The sequence below is a fragment of the Paramormyrops kingsleyae genome, chromosome 11 (assembly GCF_048594095.1).
Source record: "Paramormyrops kingsleyae isolate MSU_618 chromosome 11, PKINGS_0.4, whole genome shotgun sequence".
In the NCBI taxonomy this organism is placed as follows: domain Eukaryota; kingdom Metazoa; phylum Chordata; class Actinopteri; order Osteoglossiformes; family Mormyridae; genus Paramormyrops; species Paramormyrops kingsleyae.
The window spans coordinates 12,993,457-13,013,449 of record NC_132807.1 but is presented as its reverse complement, the minus strand read 5'-3'; the positions used below and the strand labels follow the sequence as shown (position 1 = coordinate 13,013,449).

Sequence of the window (19,993 nt, the reverse complement as noted above, 5' to 3'; positions counted from 1 at the left end):
ATCACAGAAAAAATACTCAAGAAAGTTAGTGTATTTACTGTTTTAAGTTGTTATATTTATCTGTAGTTTAAAGCATGAATGCCGTCGTTGATATTGGATAACAACAAAGATTTAACGGCAACGTTTGAAGACATCAAATTAATATAGGTATACGCGGCGGTTTTTATTAGGCAATATAAAATTATATGCACATTTGTGTACCGTTATATCAAAGTAATTTAGTTGAATTGATCCGAGAGATCAAACACTAATTACAATAAAACTTCTTTCTCATATTGTCAAAAGTTACATAGGCCTACATAGTTGTAGGTGGTGCCAGGGAGGTGGGGGACTGTTAAGGTCACCAATTCATGTGTTATACATGACCAGAACAGCAATGATAGTTGCTGCAGCTTTTTGGGTTTAATATTAAAGCAAAAAAAAAAAAAGTGAAATCGCTCATAAATGGCACTAAAAATTGCACGCCTCTGTCAAGTTCATGTAGACTACCGGGAGTTTGATTTTTAACCTGTTGGTGGTGCTAGAGAGAATCATCTTCTAAGAAAAACATTTCCACCTTCTTTTAATTTTACCCAAAATGCTCGACTACCTTCCAGTGACCATGGGACGCGCTTGTAGGACTGCGTTAACGCACTAATAAGTTGGAAAAAGGGAACTTTTAAAGGATATACTTTGGGAACATGGCTCTGAAAGAGGAGGGAGATATTTTCCATTGTAAAGTCAAGCACCAGGACGGCGCTGGTAACGCGAACAGGAACGGCTACGTGAAGAGCTGTGTCACTCCTTTAAAACAAGACCACCGAAAAGGAATTTTATGTAAAGTGTACAGATGTTGTAAGATTGATGTGCTTGGCTCAAAAGAACTGGGAGCTTCCGTGCTTTATGCGGGCGCCTTTGCAGTTTTTGCGGCGTCCCTGCTTACATGTACGTACTTGCGGAGTAGGTACGGCTTCTCAGATCCACTGACTTTTCTTGCAGGCTTCGGACAGCGTATCGCTCCACTTTTCGCAATAAGCCTCGCTTTCTTCTTCCTCACCTTATACTCAAAGAGGAAGAGAAGAGACGGCTTCTGGCTCTGGGTGCTGTTGCCGGCCGTGTGCTTCTTCGGCGACTTCTTGCTCCTGCACTTCTGGCAGGCAGCAGGGGATGATGAGCACCATATGCGTGTGATGGGCAGACTTCTCTCCGTGCTGGCTTGCGTGGGCTCACTCACACTGATCCCAACGCTGAAACTCAAAAACAGCGTCCTGCTTTTGCTCTTCGCTACTTTGGTGTGGTTGCTGTGCCTGTCCTCGCACCTGAGACCCTCGCTGGCTTGCCTAGCCGGGGTCTCCGGTGCTCTGCTGGCTCTCTGCTTCGACCGCCTTTTCCCGCACCAAGATGCGCCGCCGCAGCGGACCCCTGCTGTGGAGGACAAGGTGCCGGTGATCCGACCGAGACGGTCCAGCTGCTTTTCTCTGGGGGAAACATCGGCCAGCTACTATGGCAGCTGTAAATCGTCCCGGAGACCTTCGCTGCCTTGTATTTCCAAAGAGCAGGTAGGTCACGTTGGTAAAACCTTCAAAATATGCGGAAAGAAGTGAAGGCATCGGAGTTTTATTCTCTTATTATATGACTAATATTTGAATAGTGGTTTTCTATCTCCATACATAAAGTGAATAGTTTTCTTGCGTTGAGTATAGTAGATGTTTATTACATAATGTTGCGGCTTGTATTAAAGATCAACTTCAAAGTTTCGCAATAATACTTAATCATAAAACATCATTGTTATTGTTTTTATTGTTGTTGGCAATCAAGGAAAATACAAGCAGTGGTAGGCACGGAGTAAAAAATATATAAAGGTTTTCGTTTGTTCTCTAAACAGGCGGTCGGAAATATATTGGGCTAGCAGTCAGAGCGTTAGTGGCTCCTCGAGATGTTTCGCAGAGGCTGATCTAAAACGATGTTCATATTAAGAATATAAAGCAATTAATTGGTTTAAAAATGTCCAGAAAATAATATATCCAAGTTCAATTCAAAATAACATTTATGCTTAGCGACATGTTAATCTTGCACGATAACATTTTGTTACACTTCTTAAAACTGGCCGCTGGATTTTCGAGTTGTTGCACATTTAATTTTCTACTTTTATTATAACTGAATACCTTTATACTAGCAGACCCGTAGGTTAACAAGTGGTATGATTTTATTTCGAAATGTCAGAATCAAGATGACAGATGGAATAAGGCACATTTTTCCTGTAGGCTAATAAATTTCATATTCTAGCAAAATAAAAAACAACGATTTTATTGGTGATGATACCTAGTTTTAAATATGTGTCAATGGATATATCCTGTCTATACTAACAATGCCATTGTGTTGTACTGCTGCTACTGACGCCAATATAATTAGTAGTATTAATATTTATTTTAATTAAAATAACTCGCTAACAGTGTCAAAAAGTAGAAATGTCTTTATTCTTCGGGTTAGGAGAAACGTTTGCATGACCTTCACAATTTTATCCATTAGTGTAAATGTCTTGATTTATTTAAGACCGTGTCTGGTACACTATGTTTGCCTAACAGTATATTTACGGGTTAGTGAGAACATAATAGTGCTGTGCATGGGAAATAGATGAAGAGCAGGTTACTTTCTCAGGTCATTTTGTTTTTCTCATGTGGCCTGTTCACTAAATTAAGAAAGGTTTCAAACAAATGACTTAAATGGAGATTCTGCTGGTAGGCTATTGGTGACTCAGTAGACTTTCTGAATTGGTCAGTTATAAGTGAGTTACACTATACGTGGTTGATAATCCGTCAATCCATCTCCTACCGCTTTTCCAGGTCAGGTCGTGGGTAAAATTTAGTCCTTAAATGTTATGTGTTTTTTTCTGCAATTTATTTACTTACTGTACAATGTCTACGCAAAAAAAAATGAAATTTGAGGTTTGGGTTCAAAGTGTCCCATGAAACTGTAGCTGGATTTTTTATTATTTTTTTGCCCTGTGGAAAGGAAAATGTTTTCCTGGATCTCCCTGGAGTGTATAAAATCCAGTGTATACTGCATGGTGTTGGCCAGCGGTCATTATCAGACGATGTCATTTAGCTAAAAAACAAGGTTTTCTGAAAGTGAAACATGCTTTTCCTATAGATGACAAAGAGTGAAATGGAAATTATGGAATGTGCTTTTTTTTTTTTTTTTTTTTTTAACAAATTTGGTGGAGAATAGCAGGTGGAGTCTGGCCGGTGGTCTCTCCAAACTCCCACTCTTGGGTGCATCACTTGTCAGTCTCCTGGGGAGCTTTTTTTCTGTGAGCCTGAAGAGGTCATGCTCTTCGTTTCCCAGGTCGTCGGCATGGTGACGGTTTACGCCGTGCCCCCTTCTAAAACTGTGTACAATTAGACACAAAACACACATTTCTGTTATTTTCCCCATTGGATATTTTGTTTGGCAGTTAGCACTGTCCATGAAAATGAGCAACCTCATTATCTAAATGCTGTTAAGATTATTTTGACAATTTGGTTAACTTCTCTGAAGATATCTAAAAGAATAGTACAGCTCAACCCTTTTTTTTCCGATTTCCAAAAACTAGATTTATGGACGGTGCTCACACCAGGGCTGACTGTGTGGAGGTCAGATTGTCAGAGTTCAGAGTGGGGCATCGGCTTGCTGTGTGAGGAGTGGCAAGATGCACAGCAAAGCTCACAGAAAGAGCAAGGTCCAACCCAGCAGAGCTCTCTGCCTGCAGCTGGACATGGTCTCGCACCACCGAGCAACGGGAGGCGTGACGCGCTTAGACGTTAGACAGCTGCTCATTTTTGCCAGTTGCTCCTCCTTTTTTGCTGGTCTGTAGCCTCATTAGATCAAGGTGAATTCAGCTGGATACTGCTTGGGTAGAAGCTCTTTACATTGAAAAAGTTGAAGCAAGGATTTCACTACCTCCGCTAATATTAGTTCAAATCCAAAACTACTTGGAAAAAAATCAGGTTTACTGAAAACCACATCCTAATGCTGCCATGATTTCATGTTCTCAGCTACACACAGCAGGTTTTTAGACAGGAGCTGAAGCAGAACTAGGCAGCAGTATCACATCTGTGATGTTACTCAAAGTTGACTCCGCATGCTTCTTTTAGCAGCCTATAATGCTATGGCTTTCTGATCAGTATCTATGTGGCCTTTTCACACTGTGGTCAGCCTTATTTTCACAGACAATTTAAACTTTGTGAAAGATCTGAATGAATAATGGGTCGTTCTTTAGATGACTGAGGAGCTTTTTCCATTGTCTTTGTGTTAGTCACGTCACATTGTGAAACCTTTTATTTATATCTCTAATTGTGTCATTTACCTGGTTTGTTCTTCAAGTGTTGCTTGTAAAATTGTTCTTCTTTTCCACTTTGCCCCTTCATCTTTTTTCCATACACATCATAACATTAGGTATACTGGCTCATTATTACCAATGGCCTGCTCCTCTAAAAAGCAAATCATTTGGCTGAAACAATATATTCATCATCCAGACAGGGTTCAGAGGCTCAGTTGTTATGTGGTAAGCATTATAACAGCTAAAATGTGAGATCATAGTGGTTTTTAAGCATGCTGTGATGTGTTGTTGGTGCCAGATGTCATGGTTCTAGCATCCACACACACATACACACACACACACGCACACGCACGCACACAAATAGAAAGTACCAACATACCCGTATATTTTCATATTTTCTGGTTTGAGAAACGACTCTAACTTCTTTTTTTCACGCTTCATTTAGATACAAATTGTTAAATATGATAGCATGTAGAAAATTTTGAGTTTTTTTTAGATTGTAGTTACATAAATTGCATAAGCATGTGTAAGGTCATAAATGTATTTCTCCTTTCGGCGCTTACACATTCAAACTGGATTTAGCGAGTTAGGACTATCTAGTACTACACTATGGCCTAATATTTTATTGGCAATATTTACCCTGATGATAACAATACATCGGCTAACAAGCTAATCAGATGTTGAATGTTTTGCAGTCTGTTTCTCATATTGCCATACCTCTAAGCTGCATGGTTGTGTGGCGAGTTGCAAAGCATATTGTATTGAGGCTTTGTTTGACATACAGAGGACAGTAACACATGTGGTGATGTTCGGGTGCCTCCCGGGTGCTTCTGGTTTCCATGCCTGAATAAACAGGACAGCCAGACCGTGGGCTTGCTGTCGGCCAGATCACAGCGAGACTCAATACGCATCCACACACACACACACGCAGCGTAACTGAGCTGATTTTAAAGTAAGCTTTCTGCTACTGGTCTTCTGCACATTTAAGTGTGTTGTTTATTAGTTGCCTTGAGTTCAGAGTATGCATGACTTCAGCACCTGCTACGCTTTCTTGACAGAACGCAAGCTTTTGCCATTGCCTGCTCACCACACCCCTCCACCAATCAGTTTGAAAGGACCAAAATGCGGTCGGCGCTACGCAAAAGGATTAGCAGACTTTATAGGCTCTGGATCCTAGCAACCACAGGATAACACTCCCCTGTGTGTGAGCGTCACCTTTGATGTCAGAAGCCGGCCTTGTTTGTTTGCCTCTTTTGTTTTGTGGGATGTTTCACGTCGGGTGGCAGGCTTGGTGTGCCGTACCAGTACCGCAGGACGCCACAGTATGGTGTTTCAGTGAGGCTACTGGTCTGCAGAAATGGCTTAGCTTACTAACCATTCACCCAATCTCAAAAAAAAAAAAAAGTTGATGGGGTGGGGGGATTTGGCTGTTGATTACTTTAAAGCAATGCAAGAAGGCATAAGGCCAGGGTTTAACCAAATGCGAGTCAAACGATTCCTGTTTTTCAAGTCTGACTGTAATCCATTGTTCTTCACTTGTTTTTCATGATATTTGTCATGCCTTTATGCAAAAAGGACATGATGAATACAGTGATATTTTTGGTAGTTTAAAAAAAATAAACTGAAATTGTGCTTGAAAATTTTCAGGTTCAGAACTGGGCGAGAGACTGCTCTTAGGAAAGTACTTGGTACCTGATTTTTGGTTAAATTTCAAGCTAGATATGGATGAAATGGGTAAGGTCTAGCTAGACATGGTAAAGTGTAAACTCTGGAAGTTGCAGATAAACCCGTCGCAGTGCTGATTGTCATTTGGTTAATGACTTTGCCGGTTGTCTAATGTTGTGGTAAAGGCTTTCTGTCAGTTCATCCTCGTGGCAGCATGTGATTGTGGTTTTGGCCGTGCTTTGGTTGCTCACGTCACATCTTTCATGCGTTTAATCCCGGGGGGGGGGGGGGGGGGGTGTTTGTAGCAGGTGTTTGTCATTTCTGAGCATGGTTTACACTGCCGACTGCCTGGACTGTGTCAGCTTTAACTCCAGTATCTGGGGGTGATGTAGGCGTAAACGGGTTGGTATATCAGCCCAGCTGATCCCTGCAAAGCACCCTGGGTAATTGACAGCACCCAGTCATATCACATTATTAAATAAAGCAATGCACTCAAAAATAAATGTTTAATTCCAGAGATATAGCAGAGATATTGAAGATCTTGAATATAGCTGAACAGAATTCTGATGTACAAGCAGCTAATTTAAAAAAAATATATTAGGATTGTTGTCAAACCTGTTTAAAATGAAAACACATCTGCCAGGCATTTAATATACAAAATATAGCTGATTATAAAGACATTAGCCAATTTTATACATTATCCTGGCTGAGCTTAGGAAGCTATTAAAAACTGAATCATGTAAAGCTAATTTTTGGTAGTTTTGTTTCATTTTCTTTCAGACAGGCAAGGAGTTATGAATGTATTGTCTAGGCGAATGCAACCATCGAATAAAGTTATTATGTGTAAAATCAATCTTTTGCACATTTTCTACCCTGTAGTGACAGCAAATTATTCTTTCAGTTGGGTTTGTTGATGGTTGGTATTAAAAGGCAGATCAGGCTGGGAATTATCGATCTATACATCCCAGATTTATCTGTCTGATTGCTACTGAAACACAGGAAGTGTGAGACTACAAAAGATTAATAGAGAATTCGAAGATTCATTGAAAAAAGCCCAGTGGTCACCAACAGGAAATTATTCAAATGAAAGAGTGTAACCACACTGTCGACTGAAAAAGTAGACCAAATTTCAGAAAGCCAGTTCTTTTATATTTCAGTCTCAGTTCTGTGTGCAGTGCCTGAGTGATCTTTTAAGGGTGGAGTAACCGTTCAAAGACGCTGCAATGCGCCGTGGCAGGGACTGAAAGTCAAACCACTTCTTGAATGTCATTCTTTGCATAGAGAACTTGTTTACATTTTATTGATGTATCTGTGGCTTTTATCCAGAGCATTGAAATTGTTTGCCTAGCATGGGACAGAGGAGGGACAGCTTTCCATTGAGTGTGTTGTACCCCATCCCTGTGTAAGGCATGGAGGGGACCAAGGATTTTGATCCCTTGGGGCTGCCCCCCCCGCCACCCCACCCCAATCCATCCAGTTCCCATGAGGCCGTGAAATCAGATTCCACGGTGCGCGTTAGGAATTCTAATGAATCCATGTTTACTTCTGGTGACTGGTAACACATACCCATGCATGTGGATTGGGTTATCCAGTATACCTGTCTATCCAGCTTTTATGTGCTTACGAATAAATGTTCTTTATAAATAAGAAAATTGCCATTTTTTGTGTCCCATTTAAAAGTTGGCTTTTATTTCTCTTTATTTCTGAATCATAAAATGTTATTCCTATATATATATATAATAATATATATATATATATATAAATTTTTTTAAATATTTTTTTTAAAGTTGTTTGGTACAGGAGAAAGAATTAATGCATAATTTCAGAGCTAAAATGCTTGTCTAATCCAGGTGATATTTTCTAGCCAAACCTGTTGAATGACATTTGTATACATCGTCTGACCTTTGCTGGCTGCTAACGTCTTGCACCAAGTGAACCAACCAGCTAACACTTGTGGCCGGGCAGGTCCACAGGTGTCCCGCCCGCTGTCTGGAAAGCAGCGTGAAGTGATATAATGTTGACGTCACTGCCCGGTGACGGATGAGTGTGCGTGTGTGTGTGACTGGAAATCCCCTGCTGTCCCCAGGCAAAATAACAGCCTGTTTGCTGGGATGTGGCTCTCGGTGCCTCCTAACCAAGAAAGCTCGAAGGTGCTGCGTCTTGTTTTATTTTTCTTTCTTTTTCATCCCATCTTAAGTCGCTAATGACATGGAAGTTCACACTGCCAAACAAAAAATATACATTTTAAAATTATTTACGACCAGTTTATCTGGCTCAAAAATAATATTCTGGGAAATTATTTAATAATTGTTAAAGCTGTTAAAATTAAAACAATGAAGAGAATGTGTCTTCAGTACAAGTAAATAAATGGATTTTTTTCCCCTTAATTTTTATGATGAATAAATATAAGGATAATGGGTCGAGTCGCTTTAATACGAGTAATTAAAAAACATAAAAACAGTGATAGCAGCTCTAGTAAGATTATTGCTGTCGGCACTTGTCTGAATGGTGGTGCATTTACACAGAATATGAGTACCCTCATACAAGCTGTAACAAAACCCTTTTTTTGATACTGAATCCACAGCGAGCTGAGTGCAGGGTAAACATCTCGGATAAGCATACAGGCTTTGCCAGAGCTGGGTTAGAGCTGGCTCCTGTCACAGTTTACGTAGGTCATGACCAGGATCTGGCTGGGAGCCAGGGATCCATACTTTACTGTTTGATCTAGTAGCCCGTGACGGGTATTTTAAACACATAATCGTGTATTTGTTGAGTAGATTATATTGTTGATAGATTTACACTAATGATCTAAAGTGGGCTTTGGTAGTGATGCTAATTAACCAGTCAGCGTTGATGACGTTTCATTTATAGTAATGTAAGGCTAGGGAAATTTATTTTATCAAATGATATCTAAAACATGTTGATGTGTTGTCCACGTGGTTGCAGTGGGGTGGAATGATGTAGTGAAAGGGTTAATCCCTGCTGCGCCGCCATTGGCTGGCTGCTGAGTGAAACGGGATGCATGACTGTGCCATCAGCCGGCAAGCAAAGGAGGAAGTTCTGGAGCACTAGCTCTACAACTCTGAGTGTTCCCTTGGAAACCCATTTGCGTCATGATGACCAGCAATTAGTTTGCAACTCTTTAATACCGACAGCAACTTTGCAGGGCTAGGCTCTGCTATAGTGTGTATAGCACTATAAGTGCTGTGTGTGTTATCAGTGTTTGTGCTCTGTGAGGCTGTGTGATAATTTTAATAGTCTTAAATTGGGGGGGGGGGGTATGACTGAGGTCATGGCCTGTTCCGAGTTCCGAGGTTGTCTGACAGAACCAGTGGGGCGGCCGCAGCGAGTAGTGACCAGCTGTTCAGTCCCGCCCTCCAAGTTGCTTGGAAGGAATACTTGAACTCATTTTATTTTTCAGTACACGCCTGGTGAAAATGCTTACTGGAGCAATCGCCAGAAAAAGCACTAAATTGTGATGTTTTTTTGCAGGAAATGCGTAGCCTCTCTGTAGCCTACATACTAGTGTAGTTGTGCAGTTAGCTCCTTTAGCGTAATTGAAACCTGTTTTTTAAAAATTTTATTTATAAATGCCCTGCCCAGCCTCGGTGGGGTCAGTCACTTGTGAAGACGATGAAGAGGCACTGTGCGTGTGTGTGCACACGTGTGTGCGTGTGACAAAGGCACTTATTTTTATCCAATTCTCGTAGTACTTCTCCTGTGTGGTTTCTTGAAGAACCCCATGATTCATAGCGTACCCAGCGGTCATAACACTTGAAGCCTTTTATGCCACCTCTTCACGCTCAGCTTCTGAACTTCGTGACACCAGCTAGTCTCAGGTAATTTCTAATGTGCTGCCTTCAATTGCTGTAAGCTGCCACTGAAAAGCTGAAGTTAAAAGTGCAGACTTTGAACCTTTACGTTTGGAATAGTTGGCGTCTTATTGAGTGTGAGAGCTGCGGGGTTTAAAGGCTGAACTCATGCACGCTTTTCCCCTTAAATTTGTGCCCGTTTGTCAGTTTTCCTCGTACGCCTCCTCTGAAAACTGTGTCAGTGCGGTGACTTTTACAGCAGCAGCCAGTTACCAGGCAACCGCGCACGTCAGCCCTCCGGCACAGATGACGGAGTGTGTTTGACGACCGAGGGCAGACCCCCCTGGATGGGCCGGAACCGCAAGGCAGTGATAAGCCCCCCCTCCCCCAGGCATACACGGTCATTGAGACCCCCCCCCACCCCCTTAATGATCTGCTTTAGATATCAGACACTTAACTTTTGGGTCTTTTCTGCTGACAGTCGCCGTTGAAATCAGAGATGGGAACAGCTGAACGGGAACAGCTCCCACTGCTGTGAGGACAGTTGGTATGATCTGGATAAGGGCTCTGTAATGCATTGCCGGGTGCCGGTGAGCGTGGAGCCTATTTCAGGAAGTATCAGGCATGAGGCAGGATATGATGCAGGAAATGTAGCTGTGGGGTTTTGTTTATAAACTGTTTTAGTGTAAGAATATCTCACTGGACTGCTGTTGCACTGTGAATTTTAAGCTGCTAGAGCTGTAAGCAAATACTATAAGGGCTTTTTGATAGGAAGTGCACTTGTGATCTCTTGGGGTCACGAGTTTGGCCGCATAGGGTCACAGTTCTCTGCTTCTTGGCCCACGTCAGCTGCCGGGGGGGTGTTCCAGTGGCTGAGCACAGATTACCGCTACTGAACCTGGTCTATATAGGTCTCGAAAAACCCCCAGGATTATGCAAGAACAAGGAGTTCCGAACTCTGTCAAAATGACTTTAGGGGGAAAGGGTACCTGGTGACGGTATGAGTATGGACAGGGGACGGGGGGTGGGGATGGGGGGGCCCCGTCAGGGCCCCTTGTGACTTTACTTCAGCCGCATGACGCATGTACTGTGGCATGGCTCAGTGACAGATTCACTGAAAACCAGGTCACGCCACCGTCTTGTCACAGATCCTGCTTCCTGCAGAGCGCTGCTCAAGGGGGGAGGGTCAGAAGTGTACTTTTGATATCTCATCCTATGCATAGAATTCCTGCCTTTGTGTGCAAACCTGCACACTCTAGGCTGATGGAATCGCAGTTAATGATTTGCACCTGTTTTTTATTTTTTGTAGTTTTTTTTGTTCTGTGTACTGAGAGTCTAGCCTTTTTAACATCTGCAAAGCAGGCACAAATATGCTCTAGTACTTTGTCTCTCTCCATTATTATTATTATTATTATTATTATTATTAGAATTAGTACAGTGGTACCTTGGAACATGAACTTAATTTGTTTCAGAAATCTGGTCAACTTCCAAGTCAAATTTGAAATAATGTAAATGAATTTAATCTGTTCCACACCCCCAAATGTTTGCCTATTGAAACTTACCTATCTATCTAACTAATGGTAAAATGCATTAAGAATTAATGTAAAACTAATATACACATGAAAAAGCACACATACAAAAGCAGTAAACATGAAACAAATGACAATCCCACACTCTAAAGTGAGAACAGACATATGTACACCACCTTCAGGTCTCACTATAATTTCTTTTTTAACTTCTATAGTTACTCTCTACTTTCCCATTTGGTTTGCTGCTATCACTGCTTGATTTCTTAGGGGCCATGATTACCGTATCACTAAATGTACTGTAGATAAATCACACTGAAGACAGGAACACTGTTTTTGGTCCAGCGGTTCCGTAAGACTGAGAGCGAATCATAGGTCATCAGCATCCAATTAGGTCTGTTTGCCTTTGTGTCAGCCCATCAGAGACATGTCTGGATCCATGCAAGTTTTAGCAGGTCCGTTTTGTTTTGTCGTGTTCCAAGTTTTCGTTTGAGATATGCTTCGATTTTTCTCCACCAACCCGTTCGAGGTCCGAATTGGTGAAGTTGAACACATCTCAACCCATACAAGTTTTAACAGGAACAGTTGAGTCCCGAGATTTAGGTCGAGGTGCGAGTTGAAAAAATTCAACAGATGTCTGAGTTTGTTGAGTTAAGAGGAGTTCGAGTTCCAAGGTCTTATTATTACTATCATCATTATAATAATAATTATTATTAGTAGTAGAAGTAGCTTTTCCAGTTTTTAACCACAATGGCTCATTTGCTGATACATTGCACTGATTAATGCACTTGTAATTACCTGCTAGCATAATATGTGGGTGCATTGCTAGCCAGAACGAGGATTTGTATATAACTAGCATTACTGCTTCTTTCACAAAATCCAGTCTGTGACCAAAAAAAAAAAATTAAAACCTCACAGAGCAAAAGCAAAGCTTAATGGTTTCCAAAAAAAACGCAGCACCTAGTCAAGTAACAAATGAATGAATCCAGTACCCAGTGCTAGCTCTGAAAGCAGAATGGAATAGTCTTCTTGTTTTGGTTCTTGATACAATCTGCTGTGTCCTTTTGACCTCCAGTGACATTTAGACTACAAAAGGGCAGATGAGGCCTAATGGCCAGCTGTTGGATGCATGTGCTGAAATGTATACAGGTGATTGTGAAAATCTCTATTCCTGTTGGTGCAACAGTGCAATGTCGATTTATGATGTATCAGTTCTCTGTTTGGCTACGTAGGGGAGTTTATTTTATTATGTTTTTGGAATAAAGTTCAACAGGTTGGCTTGCTATTTCCATTCAGTGGTCAGTTTGAGGTACCCCTGTCCATTAATGCAGAGAGCATGCTCCTCCACACAAATGAGTGGCTTCCAGCGCACTCTGTTTGTTGGTGCCAGATGTAGTGGTTTCTCAGAAACACACTGCAGTGTCTGAAGTTTACTGAGGATGGGGTGATGATAAAAATAAAAAAAAACCATCTGGTAAGTGCCAGTTCTGTGGCCAAACACCTTATTAATCTGTAAGAGGTGAGCTTGTTAGGAGAGCACCGAAATAAGAACTGAACGGCTTCTCCATACTCACAGCTTGTTAAGCCGAAATGATACTGAAGATGCAAGCAGACCTTGCCTTATACTGAGTAGGGGTACTGAATAAAACAGCCACGGAGTGTATTTGTTAACCCAGTCATGTATAAGAAATACAATAACACATTCTTAATGCTATAACATATGATGTTTCTTTGAGCATTTATTATTTTTTTGGCCCTTTGTCTGTTATCTGTGGTTATGGACTTGGAGCTGCAGGTCTTTTGCGTAATCCTGTGTGCATTTTAAGATGTATATATTCTGAAGCTTCTGTGAAGTGTGAGGGGAGACCCTCTCTGCCCTGCTGCAGATCTGCGAGTGTGAAATCCCCCACAAAGGACTCTGATGAGATTATGGGCAAAAAAGCAGAGACCGCCTCTCACAGATGACGCTAGACCTTTGCGTCAGAAACTGCACCTCTCCTCACAGAAAAGTCCTCTTAACACATGACATCCTATGCATATTCTGATTAACTAGGCCTTGGGGCCTTTTGCTGTATTTTCTATATAAGAATAAGTGGTTCACCCAGATCTGCCCCTGTGTTCTGGTTGTATTTCCCAAAGTAAATTAATTAAACCATGTCATACTGTTAATTTCATTGTGCTACTCTTGCAGGGTATTCTTAGTGAGAAGTAAAGGACAGGAATCTTATGAGATTCTGCTATATTCATTGTCCACCTAAAGCATTTTGAGAAATAAAAACCACCCTCAGTTAAACACTCTTTGATTGATCATATTGTTGCTGACATCTACATCAAATTAATTTTAATATAGTTAAGAATGACGTGAATGTCTGCCAGCTTCTTATGAATGTGATTCTTAGATAACGCAATAGTTGAGACAGGTGTTATGTAGGATTTGTTGCTCGTCCAGAAGAAAATTTCAGAAGTAATTTAAATGCTAACAGTTGGTATTTTATGGCACTAGCATGGATTTTTTTTTTCCAGAGTGATTCATAGAATTGGCTTTCTGGATGGTTCTGTAAACACCCACATTACATGTGTTGATAGATTAAGATGGACTCATGCCTTATTTTTTTTTTTTTTTATCCAAATATAGTCACCCCCCCCCCCCCCCCCGCCCCCATCATGACCACAATGAGAGGCCCACGGGTGTATTCCAGTATAGTGGTGTATTTTGGGTTTGTTTGCTAGGATTCAGGAAAAGGGACGATGGAGGCCATTTGTTAGGGGTTTTCTCAGGCTTTTCTTTCGTTGTGGGAAGTTGGAACCTGTATGAAATGCTCTGCACACTCTGCCTTTTCCGCATTGTTAGCAAGGCTGAAGTAATTTCAGTGTTATGAAAACAGTGTTCATCAAGATCAAGAATCAAGTTTTCTTTTTCTCATGATACAGAATGGCATGCATGATACACTGGCAAGTAGCCCTTTGCCTCACGCTTGTTGAGATATTGAATCTCAGCCATGGAAATGGCCGAGGATTAATCTGGCAAAATTTCCACGACACTATACAATGGAAAACGGAAGTTGTGCAGTCGGCGGTCAGGGCGGCTTTGCCTGTCATCTTGCTGGGCTCCTAAATCCCATCCTTTTGGAAGCTCAGAGACCTGTGAGTCCTTATTCAACATCATTTTCAGGTTACTCAAATCTACATGCATAAGTAAGTATCATATAAAGTCATCCATCCATCCATCCAACATCTACCGCTTTTCCAGGTCAGGTCATGGGGGCAGCAGTCTAAGCAGGGAAACCCAGGCTTCCCTCTCCCTGTCTACTTAGTCCAGCTCCTCTGGGTGAATCCCAAGGTGTTCCCAGGCCAGCCGGGAGACATAGTCTCTCCAGTGTGTCCTGGGTCTTCCCCGGGGCCTTCTCCCAGTGGGACATACCCGGAACACCTCACCAGGGAGGCGTCCAGGAGGCATCCTGACCAGATGTCCGAGCCACCTCATCTGGCTCCTCTCGATGTGGAGGAGCAGCGGCTCTAGAGTCCCTCCCGAATGACCAAGCTTCTCACCTTTTCTCTAAGGGAGAGCCCAGCCACTATGCGGAGGAAACCCATTTTGGCCACTTGTATTCGCGACCTCGTTCTTTCGGTCACTACCCACAGCTCATAACCATAGGTGAGGGTAGGAATGTAGATTGACTGGTAAATCGAGAGCTTTGCCTTTTGGCTCAGCTCCTTCTTCACCATGACAGACCGATGCAGCGCCTGCATCACTGCTGACGCCGCACTGATCCACCTGTCGATCTCCCGCTTCATCCTTCCCTCACTCGTGAACAAGACCCCGAGATACTTAAACTCCTCCACTTGGGGAAGGACTCCCTCCCCAACCCGGAGAGAGCACTCCACCCTTTTCTGGCTTAGGACCATGGTCTTGGATTTGGAGGTGCTGATTTTCATCCCAGCCGCTTCATACTTTGCTGCGAACTACTCCAGTGATAGCCGAAGGTCATGGTCTGATGAGGCCGGACACCCTCAACGCCCTGGCTGCGGCTAGAAATTCTGTCTATAAAAGTTATGAACAGAATCAGTGACAAAGGGCAGCCTTGGTGGAATCCAACCCTCACCGGAAACGAGTCCGACTTACTGCTGACAATGCGGACCAAGCTCTGACACCGATTGTACAGGGAGCGAACAGCCCTTCTAAGGTAGCCCGGTACCCCATACGTGGTCGAATGCCTTCTTCAAGTCCACAAAGCACATGTAGACTGGTTGGGCAAACTCCCACGCACCCTCCAGGACCCTGCTGAGAGTATAGAGCTAGCCCACTGTTCCACAGCCAGGGTAAAAACCACACTGCTCCTTCTGAATCCAAGGTTCGACAGTCCGACGGACCCTCCTCTCCAGCACCCCTGAATAGACCTTACCAGGGAGGCTGAGGAGTGTGATCCCCTTATAGTTGGAACACACCCTCCGGTCCCCCTTCTTGAAGAGGGGGACCACCACCCCGATCTGCCAATCCAGAGGTACCGCCCCCAATGTCCACGCAATGCCGCAGAGGTGTGTCAACCAGGACAGCCCTGCAACATCCCGAGCCTTGAGGAACTCCTGGCGGATCTCATCCACCCCCGGGGCCCGGCCACCGAGGAAATTTTTAACCACCTCAGCGACCTCCGCCCCAGAGATAGGTGAATCCACTGCCAAGTCCCCAGACAATGCTTCCTCATTGGAAGACATGTCGGTGGGATTGAGGAGGTTTTCGAAGTATTCCTTCCATCGAACCACAACGTCCTGAGCTGAGGTCAGCAGTGCCCCATCCCCACCATAAAGTGTTGATGCTGCATTGCTTTCCCGCCCTGAACTGCCGGTGGATCAGAATCTCCTGGAAGCCATCCGGAAGTCTTTCTCCATGGCCTCACCAAACTCCTCCCATACCCGAGTTTATGCCTCAGTGACTGCCAAAGCCGCGTTCTGCTTGGCCCGCCGGTACTCATCAGCTGCCTCTGGAGTCCCACAGACCAAAAAGGCCTGGTAGACTCCTTCAGCTTGACGGCATCCCTCACCACCGGTGTCCACCAGCGGGTTCGGGGATTGCCGTCACGACAGGCATCGATTACCTTATGGCCACAGCTCTGATCAACCGCCTCCACAATGGAGGCGTGGAACAAGACCCATTCGGACTCAATGTCCCCCGCCTCCCCCGGGACATGGGAGAAGTTCTGCCAGAGGTAGGAGTTGAAGCTCTTCCTGACAGGGGATTCCGCCAGATGTTCCCAGCAGACCCTCACTATACGCTTGGGCCTGCCAGGTCTGACTGGCTTCCTCGCCCACCAGCAGAGCCAACCCAACACCAGGTGGTGTTCGGTTGACAGCTCCACCCCTCTCCTCACCCAAGTGTCCAACACAAGCAAAATTTTATGTTGCGGACACGAAACGGGAGCTCAACAAACACAATTTGGACAATTTCCTCTTCATTTGTATTTCTGAAAGTTCGTAAATTGAAAGTTCATAAGTTGAGGAGCGTCTTTGTATGTTGTATGTTGCTTTGTTTGTGGAGTCTTGCATGGTCTCTCCACGTTCACCTGTTTCGCCCCATAGTCCCACTCATGCAGTTAAATGCAGTTGTTTCTCTGAAGTGCTTGTGACAGTATGTAGGGTGTGGGTGTACTGTGACGAGCTGCCATTCGAAGTGTCCCTTTGCTTTATGCTTCTGGGACAGGGTCACAGTGAGCCTGGGGCTTATGGGAGAAAGCTGGATAGATTTTAATTATAACCTAAAAATCCTGGGGCATGTCTCCTGGAGAAACATCCATGGCCTTCTAGTTCTTCTGCACTGGGCACGGAGCTGTATGGCCAGAACCTTTCTCCTGTCCATCTTACAAGCCCTTGATGGCTCTGCCCGATGTGCAGGAAGCACATGGTGTGCTGGGAAGTGGCCGTCAGGCTGTGCTTTCGCTGAGCCTTCATGCCTTCAGGAGCTCCTCTTAGTCTTGCAGAGCCAAAGCCTGCCGGCTGCCCACTATGGGGTCAGTAGGTCAGCTACTTACCTATAATCTTAAGTCTCGTAAGTGCTCATTAAATTCATAAAAGGAAAAATTAAGTCATTTATATGAGAGAATGTTTATAACTCACATTATTGGGACCTGCTCAGTATCTCCCCAGGGAACAAAATTTCCTGATTTTTGTCAGAATTTGAAGCATGCATTAGCAAGTAACCCTCCTCCTAATGTTCCCAGTCAGTTGGACATTCTCTGTTTAAGCGCATTTTTTTAAAAAAAAACACTTCTGCAGCAGCAGACAACTGAAATGGAGTTTAGCGTGCTGTGAATGCAGATATGGGTCATGTTTCACAACATCCTGTTCCTGCAGAGTCAGAATCTTTGTGGCTCTAAGTGAGATGCCTGGCCAGCCTGTCTCCGCCGCCGCCGCCACCGCATTCCTGGCCTGCCATGCACTCCCATCACTGGCCAGTCTGCCATCGCTCAGGCGTTCGAATGCCTCACTCTGTCGCTACGGGCGGCAGACTTCCTGCCAGCTGGCGCCTCTGCCTCGCATTTCTTGTGCCGGGTAACGGGAGGTCCCCCACCCTGAATCGGGGTGTTTCAGAGAGCCTGATCAGTCTGAAGATCAGCTCCCTGCTCAGGACAACAGACAATAAAATGCAGATCCTTCCACAGTACTCCTGTATCGCTGGGTTTGTCAGTGCAGCGTAGCCTGGGGAAACCCCCCAGCGGCGAAGGCTGGAGTGGAGTAACATGTAGTGTAGTGTGGTTCAGGAGCGGGGGGCAGACAGGAGCTGGCCTTAGGGGTCATGTGATGCACTCCTATTCTGCCTAATGCATCTCTGCCAGTGATCCAGCATCAGTACTGTTGTAGTAAATGTTGTTCTAAACAGTAGCTAGTTATTAAGATTTCGGAGGGTTATTTTTGGAAGTGAAAGAAAAAATTCTCAAACAGCCCCAGTTAGGGCAAACTGGCTTAAATACAACCTTTACATAGCATTAAAGTTACCATTTACATTTATATTTAAAATGTGTTGGGGGTAGGGAGACCTTTTGGCTTAGAGGAAAAGGGGACTTGTAATGATTAATCTACTCCGAGGTTGTATTTACTTGCTCCGTTCTGTATACAGTAGACAGTAATGGCAGGCATCATTGTTTCCAGACCCCAGAGTGGATGTGAGGAATGTGTTTAGTCTCATATTGTGTCTGCGGAACGTGGCCCGAGGCTACGCACCCCGGCAGCATCATTTCTGCTCGCGACGGCAGCCACTGCCATTGTGCTCTTGAAACATGCCCATTGTCTGAGAGTCTCCGCCTTTGACGTCATAGATCTGACCTTCACTCAGCTCACAGCTTGCGTTTTTTTCCTTTTTTTTTTTTTTGCTTTTCCTGCAAACATGTGTTTGTCATTATGCAAGCTCTTTTCACCCTGGCAAGTTGCCAAGGAGGGGGGTGCAAGGCCTCAGATTACAGAGAGCTCCCTGGGAGACCCCTCCCCTGGTGTGGCCCTGTACAGGCTCCCACGCGTCCTGCATGCCAGTCACTTCGCACCTGCTTTGTTTCAGGCTGCTGATAAGCTTGTCAGGCTCTTATTTTCTTTTAACGTCAAGCCAGCTGTAGCCAGTTTGTGTACGCACGTGTAATGTAATCTAATCTAATATTGTGTGGGGGGTGATCCACTTTTAACAGTGTATTTTGTTTTAAATCAGTGCCTCGTTCCTTGGTAATTAACGCATCTGCCAGTACATGTCAGGCAAGCTTTTTTGGGGGGGATGGGGGAGTGATGTAATGATAGGTGGGGACCTGTTTGGCGGGGGGGGCGGGGGGCAGTAGAGTTTAGGCAATGGCCAGACTAGACTACTCACTCCATTCCGATGGATCTGGCAGCACCAGTCCACGAGCTGGTGGCTTTTCCTTGGCTGCTCCAATCAGAGCCTGGAGCCTCTCTGCTCACTGGGAGTTTGTCCAGGCCCCCCCTCCAGCTACCTCAACCTGACTGGCACATTTCTTTCCTTCATCCATAATAAAAGCGGAATGTAAAAATGCATGATGTTCGTACTTCTGGTGTTAAATTGCGTTTCTTTCAATGTAAGTTAACCTAAGATGTTTTTTGCACACTGGTGCCCTTGCTTTGCCACAGTCCCTTCTCAGCACCTCAGGTGGTTCGGTCTCTCGCGTGTTTACAGAGCTCGAGTAAAGTGTGATAAAGTTAAAGGGCAATGAAGGTGGCGAAATCTGCAAATCCCTGATAAAAGCCTTCCTGACCCTGGACGTTTAGGGTAGATTATAGGAACATCTCATAGCTGACTGTAGCTCATCTCGCCAACCTGACATTATTCTGACGTGCAGCACACATTCAGATGTGCAGAAATCTCTGCTTTGTTGGAGAGCAGCTTCCTATGGGTAGGACATACTTAGGTGCATGCGGACATACCCCGTTCTGTGAGCAGCAGTGTCGTAAACTCAGACGGACGGAAAATCTGAGAGCTGGCCAGGTTCATGTGGAGTGTAATTTAAATGCAGGACGCTCCTCTACACACATTTATATAGCATTACTATTTTTATTAGCTCAGTAAAGTACAATTGAGCATTAATGATATAATTGGGGATCATCCCTGCTTGTCACTTGAATAAAAGTACCTGCCAAATAAAAAGGAATGTAAATGAAATGTGACAATTGCATAATATATGCATTCTATGCGTAAGCCTAGTGAC

The 19,993-nt window shown here is 44.0% G+C and overlaps 1 protein-coding gene across 2 annotated transcripts in view; it reads left to right on the top strand.

The window, feature by feature from the left end:
• The first annotated feature begins 474 nt into the window (after positions 1 to 474).
• The window catches only part of LOC111840786 (cGMP-inhibited 3',5'-cyclic phosphodiesterase 3B-like), a 46,965-nt gene continuing 27,446 nt past the window's right edge, over positions 475 to 19,993 (top strand). Inside the window, exon 1 of one of the 2 annotated variants that reach the window (XM_023806021.2) lies at positions 475 to 1,538. In XM_023806021.2, the coding sequence (XP_023661789.1) occupies positions 681 to 1,538 (858 nt within the window). In that variant the 5' untranslated portion in view covers positions 475 to 680. The remainder of the gene's footprint in view (positions 1,539 to 19,993) is intronic. The other variant, XM_023806029.2, reaches the window with a different exon arrangement.